The following is a 16,752-nucleotide window of genomic DNA, read 5'->3' as shown; positions in this document are numbered from 1 at the left end:
ATGTATCCAAGTAAACCAAACTGGGGGTGGGGGTGCAAGTGTGCCCTGTGAGAGGGGCAGAGTACACGCAGGAGGACCTCGAAGGGGAAGGGGAAGGGAAGGGAAGGAGTGAGGGTCTTTATCACAAAGATGCTTTCCCAGGGTACAGGATGCTATCTTACCATGGGGCGTAGGAAGCAGCAATGAAGAAGTAGATGACCATCCGATCGCACATGTGGAAACAATGCTCCACTGTTCTGTTGGGGGAAGGGAAGAGGGTAAGGGAACGGGTCAAAACCTTCAGACAGGAAGTCTGGGTACCACTCTGCAAGGTTACAATCACTCTGCCTGCTTCACTGCCCCTGGGCATCCACAGCTCGCCCTTCCAAGCCGCAGCTCTGCTTTTTAATGACAGGAAGCCACAGGCGAAGCTCTACAGTTTTAGGTCATACACATAACCGGACGTGAGATGGGGGAGCCCCACGGCAGTCAGGTGACATGAGTCTTTGATGTTTCCCTTTTCGTTTGGAAGATGAAATGCTGTGAGGGGAGACAGCACCTTGGTTCCTATCACAGTACATGGCTCAGTCCTCATGCCCAGCTACCAAGCCCTAAAAATCCTTTCTTTGGTTTAAACTCCTTTTTTTTTGACCATTTCATATACATGCATAACATATTCTGTCATAGTCACCCCTCCACAATCTCTTACCAGCTCCTGCTTGCCCCACCCACATCCTTGTACCACAGTGGTGCTCAACCTTCCTAATGCTAAGACCCTTTAATACAGATCTTCATGTTGTGGTGACCTCCCAACCATAAAATGATTTTCATTGCTACTTCTGCTACTGTTACGAATCGTAATGTAAATACCTGATATGCAGCCCATGGAAAAGGGTTGTGCAACCCCCTAAGGGGTCAAGACCCAGAGGCTGAGAGGCTGAGGTTCTAACAGGTCTCCATCCCATTTTGAAGACTTCTGTTTACTGAGTTCACATTCTTGTCTTTGTTGTTGCTGTTTTTGTTTTGTTTTGTTTTGGTTTTGGGTTTTTTTTTTCACACATCTTTAAGCAAGCTTTCACTTTAAACATGCCAGGGTAGACAGTAAGTGGCAAAAAGGGGAAATCCGTAGTTTAGGGCCAGCAATAGCATACATAAATATGGCGTCTTTGCTGTGAAAGGGTGGCGAATGCATCTTGAAACTGGTCCAAAGTCAAAGCTGGACTCGCAAAACGCATGCTAAGGAGGCTGTGCTTTACTGAGGTCGTTTATGAGTGCAGTCAGGTGGAGAGATGGGTCGGCAGTTAAAAGGTGCTTACTGCTCTTCCAAAGGACCTGCATTCGGTTCCCAGCACCCATGTCAGGCAGCTCACACCCATCTGTAACACCAGCTTCAGAGAATCTGATGCCCTCTTCCAGCCTACACACACACACACACACACACACATACACACACACACGGCATCCATTCACACACATGCACACACACACATACATAAATAATAGTTAAAAACATGAATAAATAAATAAAGGTGTAAATACAGAGGACTGTCAGCCACGTAGCTGAGGGTCGGCTTGAACTACTGATCCTCCTGCCTCCATGTCTCACAGTGTTGGGATTACAGGCAGGTGCCATCCACCCAGCTCCATCTGTTGTTCCCAATCTAGTTTTGGTTTCCAGGGTATGGAACGCTATCATTGTGTGGCGCTTGGGCCCTTGACATTGCCTCATGATACACATATGCTGTTGGCCAAGTGGACTGACAGGGTCATGAGAGCAAATAAATAAAAATCAGATCTGTACGGAAGAATGGTACGGTGTCCTGAGCTAATGTCTCGTCAGTAAAACACACTCGGGCAACCGGATTCTTCTACAGCAGAGCTTTATTGCTTCAACAGGAGGATGACTCCGAACCCGGAAAATGGTGCTGCTTATATACCCCTCCGTGTGGCATGTCAGCATCTGATTGGTTGTTTGCCCATCACCCCATTACTACACCCCAGGATGGGCAGTGACTTGGCACGAATTTACTCTTGCACCTGCGCACATTACTTGTTTACCAGTTAGGCACTATGGAAGCCAGCGCCATCTTGTAATGGCGATTGCTCACGGCTCTCCATACTACGGAAGCTACAGTTTAGTTATGATCACTTAGTCACGGGTCTAAAGAAGCAAACATTCGATCAAACCACGTCTAAAAATCACCTGGGAATACAGGGAGCCACAGACTCACGGGTGCAAGACTCTACTTTCCAGGAGCCAGGAAGCAGGAGGGAGAAAGCAAGGGTTTAATTTCTTGTTTTGAACCCCTGAGATAATTTTGATTCCCAGCAAGGCTTGGGGGCTTTCTAACTCTGCTTTCGAGGCACTGTTAGGGCAGACAGTCAAACCTAGAGTCTTGCTGGTAACCTGCCACCAGCTTGCCCTTGTGGCACAGGCCTGTGGTCCCAGCTTCTGAAGTTGAGATGATATTAATTACCTGGGAGATACAATAAGTTCAAGACTATCCTAAGCCAGACTTGTTCTCAAAATAAAAAGAAGAACGAGGTCTAGGGATGCAGCCCAGTGACAGGACACTTATCTGGCACACATGAAACCCTAGAGGCAATTCCCGATACCACTTTCTCATAAGGTGAAAACTCCCCACAAGTCACCTCTCCGGTCACACTGTCTCATAAGAGGGGGACCAACCTGAGAACACAGAACAATAAATGTGGTGATATTGGTTATGTTTTCAAGACACTTACCCAGTGCATAGTCAGAAATTGGGACTTCCTTTCTCTCTCCTAATTCTGGCTTGGTTAGGCATTAAAAAATAATGGTGTGATTCAGGCTGGACCTAGGCCTCCCTGCACATATGTAGCAGATGTGCAGCTTAGTCTTCATGTGGGTTCTGAACAACTGGAACGGGGGCTGTCCCAAAAGCTGTTGCCTATAGGTGGGATACGTTCTTCTAGTTGGGCTGCCTTGCTGTCAATGGGAGAGGAAGCGCCTAGCCTCGAAGAGACTTAAAGTGCAAGAGTGGGATTGGGGGATATCTGGAACGGGGGCCTACCCACTCAGAGGAGAAGGGGAGGGGAGATGGGGGAAAGACTGTGTGAAGGGTGACCAGAAGTGGGGTGTAAAGTGAATAAGTAAAAAAAGATTAAATTGAACTTAAAAAAATGGTTTGATTGAAGGTTGAGCAAGATAAAACAAAACAAAATAAAACAATCAAAACTACTCATGACTTGTGATTCTAGCAATAATTTTTCATGGTTCAAGAGAATCTCGTTTCTATTATACCTTCATCTCCAGCCTCTTCCAGGGAGGCCCTGAATACTGAAGTAGGCATCTACAACTCTTTATTGATTCAGAAATCTAGACATCAGAGCCAAGTATGCTAAGACAACCACAACTGTCAGGCCATGCCAAGAAGATAATGAAGTGTCCTCCTCCCAAAGGAGCCTCTGGGTCCTGTGACCGAGTGTCCTGGGAAGCCAGTACAGGTGCTCTGGTGAATCTCCTGTGAGTGTGTCTCTCACCACCCTGTGGCTCGGTGCTGTGCTTTTATTTTAATCCTAGGGAACTGTCACCTTCGAAGAAAGGGTGGCAGAATGCAAGCTTCGGGCAGTACAGTAAAGGATACAGAGGAAAATGGGGACAAGAAGAGCTCTCTCCCAAAGCCTGTCTCCCTGCTAGTGACAGTTTTTTTCTGGCTTGTTTTGTTGAGATAGTCTCACTCTGCAGTTCACTGGAACTCACTCTGTAATCTAAGGTGGCCTCAAACGAATGACAATCCTTGTGTCTCGGGCTCCCAGGTACTGGGATTCTAAGTCTTAGTGCCATCATGCTTAGGACTTTGGTTTTGACAATTAATGAAACCAAAGTTCTTTCCTTACATCTCTGATTAGAAGTACAGTCTCGTTCATAGTGCTGAAGCCGGCCCCACGCTTCTTCCACTTCTCTTTCCTCCATGCTAGGACTACAGGCATGTGCCACCATGCCCAGCTCAAAGTTCATGCCCCGCTACATCAGTGGTCCTTTGCTCCAAGATGACCAGGGTCTTGTGAGAATTGTTTTCTTCTCTGGGGTTTAATCTATTTAATTATTTAAGGTTTTATTTGGTAAAGCACCCATTTCCACAGAAATGATGCTCCGTCTTCCAGCCTAATTCTGACAAATGCAAACACTTTTACATCCTTATTACCAGGCCAAGGACCTTGATATTGTTTGGAAAGTACCTCATCTTCACTGGGATGGTTGTCACGGTAACCTCGTCCTACATTTTATACTTTTCAGATTATTTTCATAGTTATTATCTTATTCACCATATTGCATTACAATAACCTCACGAGGCGGCACAATAATCCTTTCATAATGAGGAAAGCGGAGCTCTTTGTATGGGGTGGAATTGCTCAACGCTAAACACAGGAGGAAAAGGCTGCAAAGTTCAATGTCCCTCCTTGCTAGGTCACAGCTATGGCTCTCTTTCTCGTAGTGCCCCTGGTGTACAAGAGAGAACTGGAAAGCTCTCGGGATTTTAGCTGTAAGACCCAAAAGCCAACTTAGGTTACTGCTTTCTTAGACACACACAAGGCAGCTGGGTCTTCAAAACTCTATCCAATCCAAAGAGTATGTCTTGAATTCAGGTGTAGCTCAAAGCCTATGGGGTAAGAAAGATCCTATTCTTCAGCCCACGGAAACCTCAACAGCCTGTGACCTGAAGACCAGTTTAGTCAACGAGGATGATCTGCAGGGGAAGTTCCCCGCCCACCGGCCCCGCCCACTATACCTCAAGTGGCTCTTCTTCCATGATACTATGTGAAACACTGTGGAGACTATGAAGAGGGCGCAAAGGCCCATCCCGTAGATCCATGCTGTTATCTTCTCCCAGCAGTCATCAGACAGCCGATGGAGGAGGGCACTGCCCACAATGGCCGGAACAATGAGGAACTGGGAGGAAAAGGCAAAGAGACATGAGCAAGCACCCTGGTGTCTGCGGGATCAACAGTTTTGCTAAAAAAAAAACAAAAAACAAAAAAACAAAAACAAAAAAACCCCAACCAAACAAAACACATACACACACACACACACACACACACCCTGACACAAAACAACAAAACAAAACAAACACAGAGGTTTGCCAATGGTGTCTGCGGGATCAAGAGTTTTGCTAAAAAAAACAAAAAACAAGAAACAAAAAAACAAAAACAAAAAACCCCAACCAAACAAAACACACACACACACACACACACCCTGACACAAAACAACAAAACAGAACAAACACAGAGATTTGCCAATTGTGTAAAAAACACGTTTTAAGCAAACATTTGTCTTCCTTGGATCATCAAAATGAGAGGCAGAAGAAATTAGCTGCTGCCTGGAAGCAGGTGTTCCTTGTTCGGGGAACTGGGCCAGCCAATGGCTGCACAAACAAACAGGGAGACAACATTGCCCAACTATTGCAAAACGGTTGTTCTTTATCCTAATTTCATTAAACAAGAGTGCATTCCAGTCTCCCTCTGAAATCTGATATAGAGGAGGTATTTAAACTATGCAAACATCAAGCTTATGCCAGCATTCCCAGAGAGGTCCTGATTTCCAAGCACTCCATACTGTCTGCAATCTGCTATATAAGTGAAGGACGCATGAGTGAATAGGTTCCTATTATAGTATCTAAAACACCACACACACAACCCAAATCAACTGTAGAATTAGTGTGTCCTGGGTTTCACTTTGAACTTATTCGATTTACCTATTTGGGAGAGCCTGCAAAACAAAGGGGGTTGGGGATTTCATCATTTTAAATAGTGCATGTCACTGAAGCCCAAAGCTTGAGAAAACTAGAATCTTAGAATTCTGATGCCTCCCTCCCTCCCTCCCTCCCTCCCTCCCTCCCTCCCTCCCTCCCTCCCTCCTTCCTCATTCTTTCCTTTCCAACCACTAAGCAGGTAAGGATTATGAGCTCTGGACCCCCCTCCTGTACCCCCTAACTGACGGGGTTACAGCACCATGCCCCCATGGTTGGCGTCTGTGATGTATTTTTACCACAGACCCAGATTTCAACATCACCTGTCAGTTTCCAAGTGGCCTTGAACAAGACAAAGCAGTAACTGTAATAACTTTTTTTTTCATAAAGAAAAACGTACTTGTCCGAAAAAAATCTCCCTAGAGATTCCATCCCTTTCCCTCCTGTGGTGGGAGAGCGAGCATCTGCTCTGTTTATCTCGTTTGCGGTTGTCTTGTGTGTTGAGACAGGCTGCCACAATCCTCACTAGCCCTCAGATTTAGGGCGTGCACCACCACACCTGATAATACTTTCTCTTTAAAGACTTGGTGTTGGGAGATATACTCTCTGTCTTTAGAAATCTCCTGGGTCTATAACACTCCCAAATATACATTTATTTAATAAGATCACACACTCTGCTCTAAAACATCGTCCTAGAGGTATGTATCGGCTTTCACTTCATTTCAGTCTAAGCACTGTTCTGTGACTTGTGACATGCTGCCAGGAGTTAAGGAGTGTTCAGGCTCATCCTACACGAATGCTATCTCTGAAGGCGGGCTGTGTACCTGCGGAGGAAACCCATCGAGCCTGCCCAGCCTCATCTATACCTTAAGCCTCGCCCAATCCTCATCTCTGCAGGAGCAAACTCATCATCTCTCCTACTGGTTTTCAGGAGATCTCAGTCACTATTTCTCTCCAGATGTCTCACAAAATGAAACTCTCAAGGAAAATAAAAAGTAAACAAAACAAAGTGCAACAAAGGAAATGTATAACAACATAAGAAAATGGAAGGACCGCTGTGTGGGTGAGAAGATTTAGCCTCCCTGTCTCAAAGAATCATTTGGTAAAACAAAACAAAACCATCACCACCACCAACAAGCTCTCCTTTCCAACACGCTGTGACTTGCCCTAGCCAAATAAGCCCAATAGCTGTCTTGAAAAAGCAGCACCCTCATTCAAGGTCCTGCAGCACCCATAAAGCAGGAATCTTTGTTGCCCCCTCACTAGGGTGCTTACTTTCTACTATTCTGAAACCCAGCACTGACCTTCAGGCACTTAAGGTCACCAGGCTGAGTAGTTCCAACAACTTGTGCTGAAGTTACTAGAGAAGCCGTTCACCAAAAGCCGCGTAGGAAAGATGGAAGGACGGCAACGGAAAAGTTGTACTCACTGCGTGTGTGTAGCAATTGGCAGCATGTTCGTAGCACGTTGGTTTGTAGCGGCCATTAGCTGGGGCCCGATGGTTCATGAAACTGTGGAGACAGAAAAGCCACCATGTAAGCCACACGCTTACCTTCGGGGGTGGGGGTGTCACTCAGCCCTTCTGAAAGAAGAAAGTTGCTGTTATCAACAAGAAAACTGAAGCCGTTTAAAGAGGTGTCAACTTGGCCAGCAGCACTGAATCTAAAGCAAACGCGTCGTTTATTTGATGAAACAGCCTTTGAGTTTGCTCGATAGATAAACTTCTGCCAAGTAAGAGCAAACAGAAACCACATCAAATTCAGCAGCAACCCTCAGATTAAAGGGGTGCTACACAACCAAGTTGTAAAGCTTAGAGGGGAGGATTTCTGCTTCCTCCACTCGCATGTTGTTGCTGTCATTAAACAAGAAGGTACATACGGCATTTGCAAGGTTGCTGCTTCCTCACGCAGAACACGTAAAGCTTTATGTATGTAGAGCATACAGCCTGCATCCCACAGTAGAGGGCCTGTCGGACTAGTTTTCTAGTATTGTATTACCTGTTCTGGCACTAGGCAGCATATTCGATACCTGGTTACCTCCAGGCCACCTAAACAAGGAGGCACGTGTTCACCTCTGCTCTTTCCAAGTGAAAAAGAGTTGCTTCAGACACCACACCCAGGATGCTGTGGCTCTAAAATACACACATCCACACACCGGCACTGGATGCTCCTGGACCAGGCTTCCCTTTCAGCTAACGTTCCCAGAGTCCGCAGGATGAAAACTATATACAGTTCCGTTCCAGCAAGAGGATGAGAACTAAACCTGAACTATGCTCACTTGGGGATCATTCTGATGTGTTGGTTCACACACATCGGGTGGGTGTGGCGTGGGGTGGGAAAGCGTGCTGAGTAAAAAAGGCAAAGCAGCAAGCACAGAGAAATAACTGAGTAAAAGCCTTGACAGCTGTACGATCCCAGAGCTCCTCCTGTCAACATGCTCAGTACCAAAAACCAACCAACCAAAAAAATAAAAAATCAAAACAACAACAAACCACCACCACCCCTTTTTAAATTCTAGATAGTCCGAAGGTAGTTTGTGTTTGTTTGCCAGTATCTATTCTGACCAATCACATTCTCCATTCCCATGATGGGGAAATATGGGGGACTAATATTTTCCCCCACTGGGAGGAACCTGATAACCTCAGATCAAACAATTAAAGACATAACAGATAATTCCTGACAAGTCCATACACAGTGCAGGTTGGACATGGGGACCGTGAAGAAATGTCACCTGGCCATGTATGTTAAGCTAGAGCCTAAATGAGCGAGCATGCTAAGTGTAGCTACCAGTCAGCTTGGAGAACAAGTAACCACCCAGTAGCTTCGACATGTAACCAGCCATCCTCGCATACAGCTATGCAAGTCCAAACGTCGTCTCTTCCCCCCTGGAGATCCCCTAAATTATGTCACTTATTGCCTATGGGATGAGAGTGCTCCTGTACAGCTCTTATTAGTAAAGAGAAAAATAATTACACCCTGGGGAGGCACGCTTTTCCTCCTGCTCCAAGGAGCTGAGGATCCACCATATCCTCACCCTGACAGGGAGGCCACAACCGAGCTCCGTGGGTGCGTGGCTCATACCCTACTAGGAATTTCAAAGGGTGGAGAATGGAGCTGCCAAAATGGCTGAGGTGGGATGACACGGCAAACACTCCATATAGGGTGAAGTGGGAGCTGTCTACCCACCACCAGGCTGCAGACTAAAATAGCAACTTCTATCCCAAGCAGCCCAGTCTAAAAATAGTCAGACCATTACACAGCCTGGGGGGTGGGGTGGGGAGGGGGGCAGATAGACTTTCACATTTTCTCCTGCAAGTGAAGAAGCTGAGTGCCCATGTCTGCTCGTCTCTGCCCTGCAGAAATAATTCAGCTTAGAAATAAAAACGGCAAGGAAGGAAGGTGGCTTAGTGGGTAGAGTGCTTCCTATGAAAGCTCGAGGACAAGTTCACACCCCAGTATGCATGTTTCGAAAGAAGAGGAGGAGGGGGGAGAAGGAAGAGGAAGAGGAAGAAGAGGAGGAAGAGGAAGGAAGAGGAAGAAAAGGAGAAGAGGAGGAAGAGGAAGAAAAGGAGAAGAGGAGGAAGAGGAAGAGGAAGGAAGAGGAGGAGGAAGAGGAAGAGGAGGAAGAGGAAGAGGAGGAAGAGGAAGAGGAGGAAGAGGAAGAAAAGGAGAAGAGGAGGAAGAGGAAGAGGAAGGAAGAGGAGGAGGAAGAGGAAGAAAAGGAGAAGAGGAGGAAGGAAGAGGAGGAGGAAGAGAAGGAGGAAGAGGAGGAGGAGGAGGAAGAGAGGAGGAAGAGGAGGAGGAGGAAGGGAAAGAAGAGGAGGAGGAGGAGGAGGAAGAGAAGCTTCTACTTATAATTGCAGTGCTATAGAGATGGACACAGGCAAATCCCCATTACTGATCACTTAACCTACATTACTCGGTAAATTCAAAATTCAGTGAGATGCTCATTCCACAAAAATATGGGGTTGATTGAAAAAGACACCTGTTACTAGCCTCTATGGGCATGCATATAACACACACATGCTCATGAACACATATGCACATATCTGTGCATACAGTTGGGGGGGAGAGGAGAAGCTATAGAAATACTCCTCTCTGGCGACCTATGTACCCTGTCCCGATGAATGGGTAAGCTGGATACTAGAAACACAGTTAAAAGCAGCTACCCCGGGAGCATCCTACTGTCTGGAGCTCATGGAGAAAGACAGCACAGTTGTCCTGCTGGGAAATAAGAACACAATTTTTCAATTTCTCTCAATCTGTCAGGCTGCAATCATGCCTCCTCCTCCTCTTGTTTCTGAAGAAATCATTCCTGAGAGCTAAAGGGAAAAGCAGATGCAACATGGAAATCAACTCCCACACTCTGAGCCTAGGCTCTCCTACCCACCACCCAGAAGAATGAGAAAAGCTTATGTATGTATGAGAGGAAAAAAGGTCCCCATTTACAGAAATCCTCTCTACTGAACAAGAAGCAACCTAATGGTCACTTGGTGCCCTGGGAAAAGTGGCTAGCGTGCATAGATCTCCAATCTTTTGACACTGTGACATGATACTGTCATCTACAAATATTTTAGGCCTCACTCACAACTACCCTGAAACATGAGGGCCATGGATTTGAGAGACACACCTACAGGGGCTCTGATCTAGGTCTGAGTATGGCAACCACATTTAGCAAGATGGTTAGTGAGGCAGGGCTTATTCACTTCCTTTCTCATGCAATGCTCTCTTTTGCCTCTGGCTTTTGGGTTACTCTTATGCGTTCTTTTACCCCACCCCAGAACTTCAAAACTATGGCGGGAAAGAACAGTTAGGCACTGACCGTTATATGTTAGTACAATAATCCAGACCCAAGGACTGGGCTCTCAGAGAGCAGGCAGGCTGCAGCTCTTCCTGCAGAATTCATAGGCAGAAGACCAACGCACACAGGTTAGGTCTCCTGGGTTCCCAACTCCCCAAGTCCAAATATTGACAACATTACTTTCGAAGTATATTCTAAATCAGCTCATTACTACACTCCTTGGCGCCCAACTGAAATCAAGACCAGCAGGCCAATATCTCCAACCTGTGAAGCCGGAGACTCGTAACTGGCCTTGCTACCTGTCCACAGAGACTCTTCTTCATATGGTAGCCGTAACTGTCTCTTACAAACAGATCATATCACTTAACTATGAGAAGTACCTCTACTTCAACTATTTCCTAGCTTCCCAAAATGCTTAAGGTAACACTCTGATTCATCCCTGACCCACAAGCCTTCAGCCACTCCCCACGTTCAAGGTGCCACTTTCCTGCTCATTGGTGCTCCCCAACCTCCTCCTTACAGTTCCTGTGACCCAGGAACTTGGGGCTCTTTATTTCTTCCTAGAACATTCAACTTGCTTCTCTTCTCTCAAGCTAATACATCATCTACTAAGAGATCTTCCAGACATCGCAGATTAAAGCACCTCTCTGTCCTTCGTACCCAAGTAGAGTCCTTCCCATAACTAGTAAGAATTTGGCTCCTAAACTTAAAAAAAAATATATGAAAGAAAATTCATCTTTCCATGTTGTAAAAATTACATGGGAACGTGCACCTTTGCATGCAAGACGCTGGGAGTCCCTGCCCCTAGTTGACTTTGATAGAGTTTTTAAAATAAAGTTGCCAGTGGCCAATGGTTGAGCACGGAGACTCAATGGTTGGTTAGGTTCCCGGGCAAGGAACACAGGGGAGAGGTAATACTGCCTTGCCAGGGAAGCAGAAGGATCAGGCCTGAGAGCTGCAGAAGAGAGAACGAGAGAGTGTGCAGGCATGTGGGAGCCAGGGAAGAGTGGTCCCAAGCCCTCCTGCCACGGGGTCTAGAGTAGCAAAGATGGAATATAGACTTTTAGTAGGTAATAATTCAGGAGTATCAGAGGGGGGAGGTGTTAACAACGTGGAAGTGTGGGAGAAGCCCAGCAATTGAGCTGATTAAGGCATATTAAATCTAAGGCTGTGTGTGTGTGTGTGTGTGTGTGTGTGTGTGTGTGTCTTTCATTTGAGAATTCACAACATGGGACAGTAGCAAGGAACTCACCCTGCTGCCAAGGAGATTAGAGTGGATTAGCCAACTACCCTGACCTTTCTACCCTGTAATGTGAGTCTAAGAGGTGGTCTTTACTATTTCATTTCCAGTGTTAAGCACGATGCTCATCTTTTGCTGAAGTTTAATTCATAATTATTAAACAAGCAGATGAAAATCTCTTTGTAGCCTCCCGTGCACAGAGATTCATGACTTCCTACAATGCCAGCTCCCAGGATCCATTTATCTTTGCTGGAGATTACATACAGAAGAGCAACAGGCAGCCTCGGAGCCAAATGAGCCCTAGGTCTTAGGAACAGAAAACTCAGAGGCTAAGACAACGGTTATCCTCAGGACAGCTTCAATGTTACTGAGTGCTGCAGCTTCCACCGATCCTTCTGCCCAGCACCCTGCAACCGTGCCAGCTCCCTCTGAAGACTGAGCATGGCATTTGTTCAGACAGTCACTCAAGAATGTCAGACACTCTTGGCGATTCCTAAAGGGAGAAGGAAGAGAGAAGACCACCTCCTTCTATGGCTCAACGCCAAGAACCGGTCCAAAGAGACAGCAGATAGCCCCCCCCCCCAAAGACTTTCTAAATGTTTCAGATTTTGAAAAAGACGCTTTTCTGTGCACTCGACTTAAAAATCTCATCAGTAGGGTAGTCACAGCTTGGGCTGAGGAAGGAAACTCCTTTTCCAGCTAAGAGGCAGAAAGGGTTAACAGCTCAGCCAGCAGCTGCAGAGATACGAAACTGAATTCCAAGGTCTGCCTCTTCCTACCTGTAGCTCCCTGGGCAAGGACTTTGTTACTCTCTAAACTTATCTGCTCTTCAGTGACTTGTTAAGTTGAAAATATGCAAGTACCCAGCCAGTAGCTGGCACAAACAGGCAGTAACTGACTGGTAACAGTTATTATCACCTCTCAGAGAGGTTAGGAAAAGGAAAGTGTGTGTGTGTGTGTGTGTGTGTGTAGGCAAGTGAATAGTGTCTTCAGTCTGAGAGAGATAAAGCAAGGATGAAAACACGCTGCAGCCCAGGGCAATTTTTTTCACATCCTAAGGTTTACTTTGGTGTTTGTTTGTTTGTTTTTGTGGCTTTAACTGTTCCCTTACAGCCTTCCTCATATAAATGGCAGAAGTCTGGAAGATGATCCAAAGCCACAGTAACCACCCAGGCTCCACCTTGAGTGGAACTGTAAGGTATTTTCTTATTTAGGCAGAGCTATAAACCATTGTCTAATGAACTGTTCCTCAACTGAGTACCAGCATGTATGTCAAGGAAAAGAACATATTAGTTCAGAGACAGTGTGTGCCTCCCGTATGATCTGCCCGCCCTGGACGCACACCAAAATGTTTCATGAAGACAAAAAGATGTGGAAGACAATTTTCAACCTTTTAATGTGTGAATCATAAAACTCAGGACTTTTCTGATATTACTTTGTATTTGCAGGCTGATTCTCAAGTTCAAATTGATGCTTATAAATAGTCTAGGCTATAATAGAGAAAGAGGTAATGAAGGGATTGCATCAATCAGAATCAAAGGAGACCCAGGGATCACCAAGAAAGACACAACTAACATTTGCAGAGCACAATAATATACACCTATAATATACACCTACTCAACAATTACATTCTGTGATACTCTGAAAGATAACCCCTGTGTATTCTAATGTTTGAATGGGTAAGACTCCAAAATAGGATGAAAGTGAATTCTGTCCATTAAAAAAGATTGCTCAATCAGCTGAGGTGGTTTTTATTTTTTCATTTTAGAGCTCTCTGAATGTTGGTACAATAAGCAAAAACAGACATTTTCCTTCTTTTTATAGAATTCAAAAGGATAGACTAGAAACCCAAACTCTTCGTCAAATAGGGAAGGGGTAATTTTGCAGAATATAGCTACTGGTCTCTGAAAGCAGGAAGCCCACAAAGACATGCAAAGGAAAGAATCAGACAAACAACCCACACGCACAGGACATGAGGTTCACACACGTTACAGAGTCTCTTAAATCCACTGTGGTTCTAAACGAGAAAGACCAAGGTTCCTTTCTGCCTTTGACATAGAGACGTAGTTCTCCTCCAACGATAGTGCCAGACTTCCAGCCACCAAGTAATAAGCAATATTCAGAAAGCAATCCAAATCTTCAAGCCGATCTCCCCCAATACTGAGCGCAAAGACCACCCTCATCCTGTGCATGTTGTGTTGGCTCTTTTACCCTTTGAGACTGGAAGAAATGAGATAAGCATTAATGAGTGAACAGGGGAAAGAAGGGAAAGGAAAACTAAATGGTGTGTTTACATTTTAAAATAAAAAGAAAGACCACTTCAAACTCAATAGCCTGCTCGGAAGATTTTAAGCATTTCTGCTTTTGAATTCTCTGGTACATCACACTAGGCTACCCTGTTGGTGGTGAAGGGCTGGGAATGGGTATGGCTGCCAGGCTCAGACAAAGGGATGGAGTTACCAGAAACCCCATGGGTGAACTTTCACCCACTTAGAAACATTAAAGCCCAGAGCTTTCTTTGGGAACAATAGGTCGGCAGCCTTCATCATTCCTTCCACGCAGGTAATCCACCCGGGAGAGAAGGGCCACACTATGTCCCTCAAGTCGGGCTACCCTACCACCTCTTTAGTGTAGAGCAGACAACCCGCCTTCCGGTGGCGCCTCCTCCGTTCTTTCTCCCTATTTCCTAAAACCAGGTTTCTCAAAGGCATGTCTCTCCACCTGAATGCTAACTTGCCCCTGCCAAAAAAAAATCCCCCAAATAGCACACCATTAGGTTCTTAGCCCGAGACACACAACCCCTCCGGACACCATCAGGAAAGCTGGACCTAGAGAAGCGTGCCTCAGTTTCCCTGTCTCTAGGGCCAACCACCGACAAAACACCTCAAAAAGCTCAGGCCAGACCTCCTACCCGCTGTAAGACAAACATCGCCACAGGGTGCTGCAGCAGCCTTAAGAGACCTCACGTTGGGGTTTGTATAAGGGTGGAGGCCCTGAGTGGAGTCGTGGGGAGGGGGCTCTGAGGCTGGAGTAGTCTGCTAGAAGCTAGCAGCAGCGGTGTCTGGATGGGGATCTCAAGGGCCAAGCTAGGTTTGCAAGCGGATGGAGGAGGCAAAGCAGATGCGGGGTCCCGGGGCACAGATCCCAAGCTGCCTGGAGGAAGGGGATCGCAGAACTGCGAGTCTTCCCGGGAGCCGGTCCTCGTCAGGGCTCGGGATCCCCCGGGACGGAGCACGTTCCCCGCAGAACTCTCACCGCTGGAATCGATTCCTGAACCGCATTGATCCACCGCTCCACCGCGGGGGCCGGGAGCTCCGTCTCTTTTGCACCGGCGGCAGGGCGCGCCGGCCTCATGGGCTTGAGCTGCTCCGAGGCCGCTGGCGTGCCAGGCGGGAGCCACGCAACTGGGCAGGGCCGGAGTGGGCCACACCGGGGGTCGGTCAGCACAGGGCCCGGGCCAGAGCAGGCGCCTGGGGGCGGGAGGGAGGCCGCTTAAACGGCCCCGGCGCCTCCCGCCTCCCGCCTCCCTGGCTCCTCCGCCCCCGGGTGCCTGGGCCCCGCCCCGGAGCCCGGCTCCGCCCCTGCCCGCTGCTCTCGCTGCGTGCGCCCGCAGCCACCTGCGCGTCACCGCGCCCAGTGGCCAATCAGTGTCCGGAGCGGCGCAGGGCTCCGCTGCCATTCATTTCCCTTGAAGCTCGGTAGGTGGGGCGGAACCTCAGAGCCGAGGGGTGTGGCTAGCCGAAAGGGGAGGAGCGCTGGGAGGGCGGTGCTCTGCATTAAAGCTTTGAGCGTGTGAGCTGCAACAGAGAGGAAGGAACAACGGTGTGTAGGAGATGGCCCACAATCTTAGAAGCAGCTGTGCCGGAAGTGGCAGCGAGCAAGAATCTATCTCTGCCTTCTAATCTTGGCCCCATATCGTTTATCCAGCCTTCATTCATTTCTGCGTCCTTCCTTTCATTTATTTCTTCACCTTTTACGCTGTGTAAAGACGGATTAGTAACACGGCTGTCCTATAAAGAAGAGATTGGAATTTCTCCAGGGGGATTCTTCTGGAGAGATCTTTTTACGTCCTCCATTTTATTTTCTATTTTTTAACCCAAGAAATTTCCAAGGAAAGAGTAGACTTGAATCGGCCCCTTTTGCTAAACCTCTGTAAAGCTAAAAGGACTTGCCAGAAGAGCAGATCCTAGGGAGAGAAGAGATAAGAGGTAGTGAATACACTCAGAAGAATACTGGAAAAAAGGAATTGACATGTGCAGGACCTGTCAGCATCACTCCTGAAATCCAGGTGTGCTCCCATCCAGGAAACCTGCCCACACACATCCCCCACTCCTCAAACTTCACCTTCTTGAGGGACTTAGGGCCAGCTTCGAAGCAGTATTTACTCTTTTTGAAACGAATGAAAGATGGGGGGATGCCGGGGAATGGTTTCACCCACCATTCTAGTGTCCTTCTCTTTAAGTGCCCCGGGGTGCTTTCCACAACAATTGCTTTGATCTTGGAAGGAATCCTTAGGTTCAAAATTATGTTACTCATTTCACAGGTATGGAGGCCAAGGCTTTGAAAGGTGGCACTGTTTACAATAGCCAAGTTATTATATTAGTGTAGGTGCCTACCAAAGGATGTAGAAAGAAAATGTGGTGTGTGTGTCTAGAGACAGCATGGAAAATTAGTCAGCCAGAAGGAAAAAAATGAAGACTCGGGAGTGATCTTTCCATTCCAAAGCTGCACACTTGGTTTAAAAGGACAATCGGCTCCAATAGAGGAGGACTGGATTGTTCTTCAGTGTGTGTGTGTGGGGGGGGGGGGGGTTACGAGTAACTACATTTCTGGGAACAGAGAAATGGATGGAACTAGATATCATCATATGAAATGAAATAAATAAACCAGGCTCAGAAATACAAATGTTAAATGTTTTCTCTCATATGTTAAATGTAGAGAAGTGGGGGTTGGGGAGTCATCAATGTAAAAGAGGATCAGGGAGTGAAAAAGAAACTTGCCCGA

General features: G+C 46.8%; 1 protein-coding gene across 3 annotated transcripts in view; it reads right to left on the bottom strand.

Annotated features, from left to right (window-relative positions):
* Mmd (monocyte to macrophage differentiation-associated) overlaps positions 1 to 15,463 on the bottom strand; it is a 29,298-nt gene extending 13,835 nt beyond the window's left edge. Inside the window, exons 1-4 of one of the 3 annotated variants that reach the window (XM_017314717.2) lie at positions 15,004 to 15,324; positions 7,138 to 7,219; positions 4,752 to 4,912; positions 162 to 236 (exon numbers count right to left, since the gene is read on the bottom strand). In XM_017314717.2, coding sequence (XP_017170206.1) covers positions 162 to 236; positions 4,752 to 4,912; positions 7,138 to 7,219; positions 15,004 to 15,029 — 344 coding nt within the window. In that variant the 5' untranslated portion in view covers positions 15,030 to 15,324. Of the gene's footprint in view, positions 1 to 161; positions 237 to 4,751; positions 4,913 to 7,137; positions 7,220 to 13,120; positions 13,969 to 15,003 lie in introns of those variants that run through there. The other 2 variants (NM_026178.2, XM_011249187.2) reach the window with 2 other exon arrangements.
* Positions 15,464 to 16,752: the final 1,289 nt, after the last annotated feature.

Source organism: Mus musculus, chromosome 11 (genome assembly GCF_000001635.26).
Source record: "Mus musculus strain C57BL/6J chromosome 11, GRCm38.p6 C57BL/6J".
NCBI lineage: Eukaryota > Metazoa > Chordata > Mammalia > Rodentia > Muridae > Mus > Mus musculus.
The sequence above is the reverse complement of the archived record's forward strand: the minus strand, read 5'-3'. Positions and strand labels throughout refer to the sequence as shown.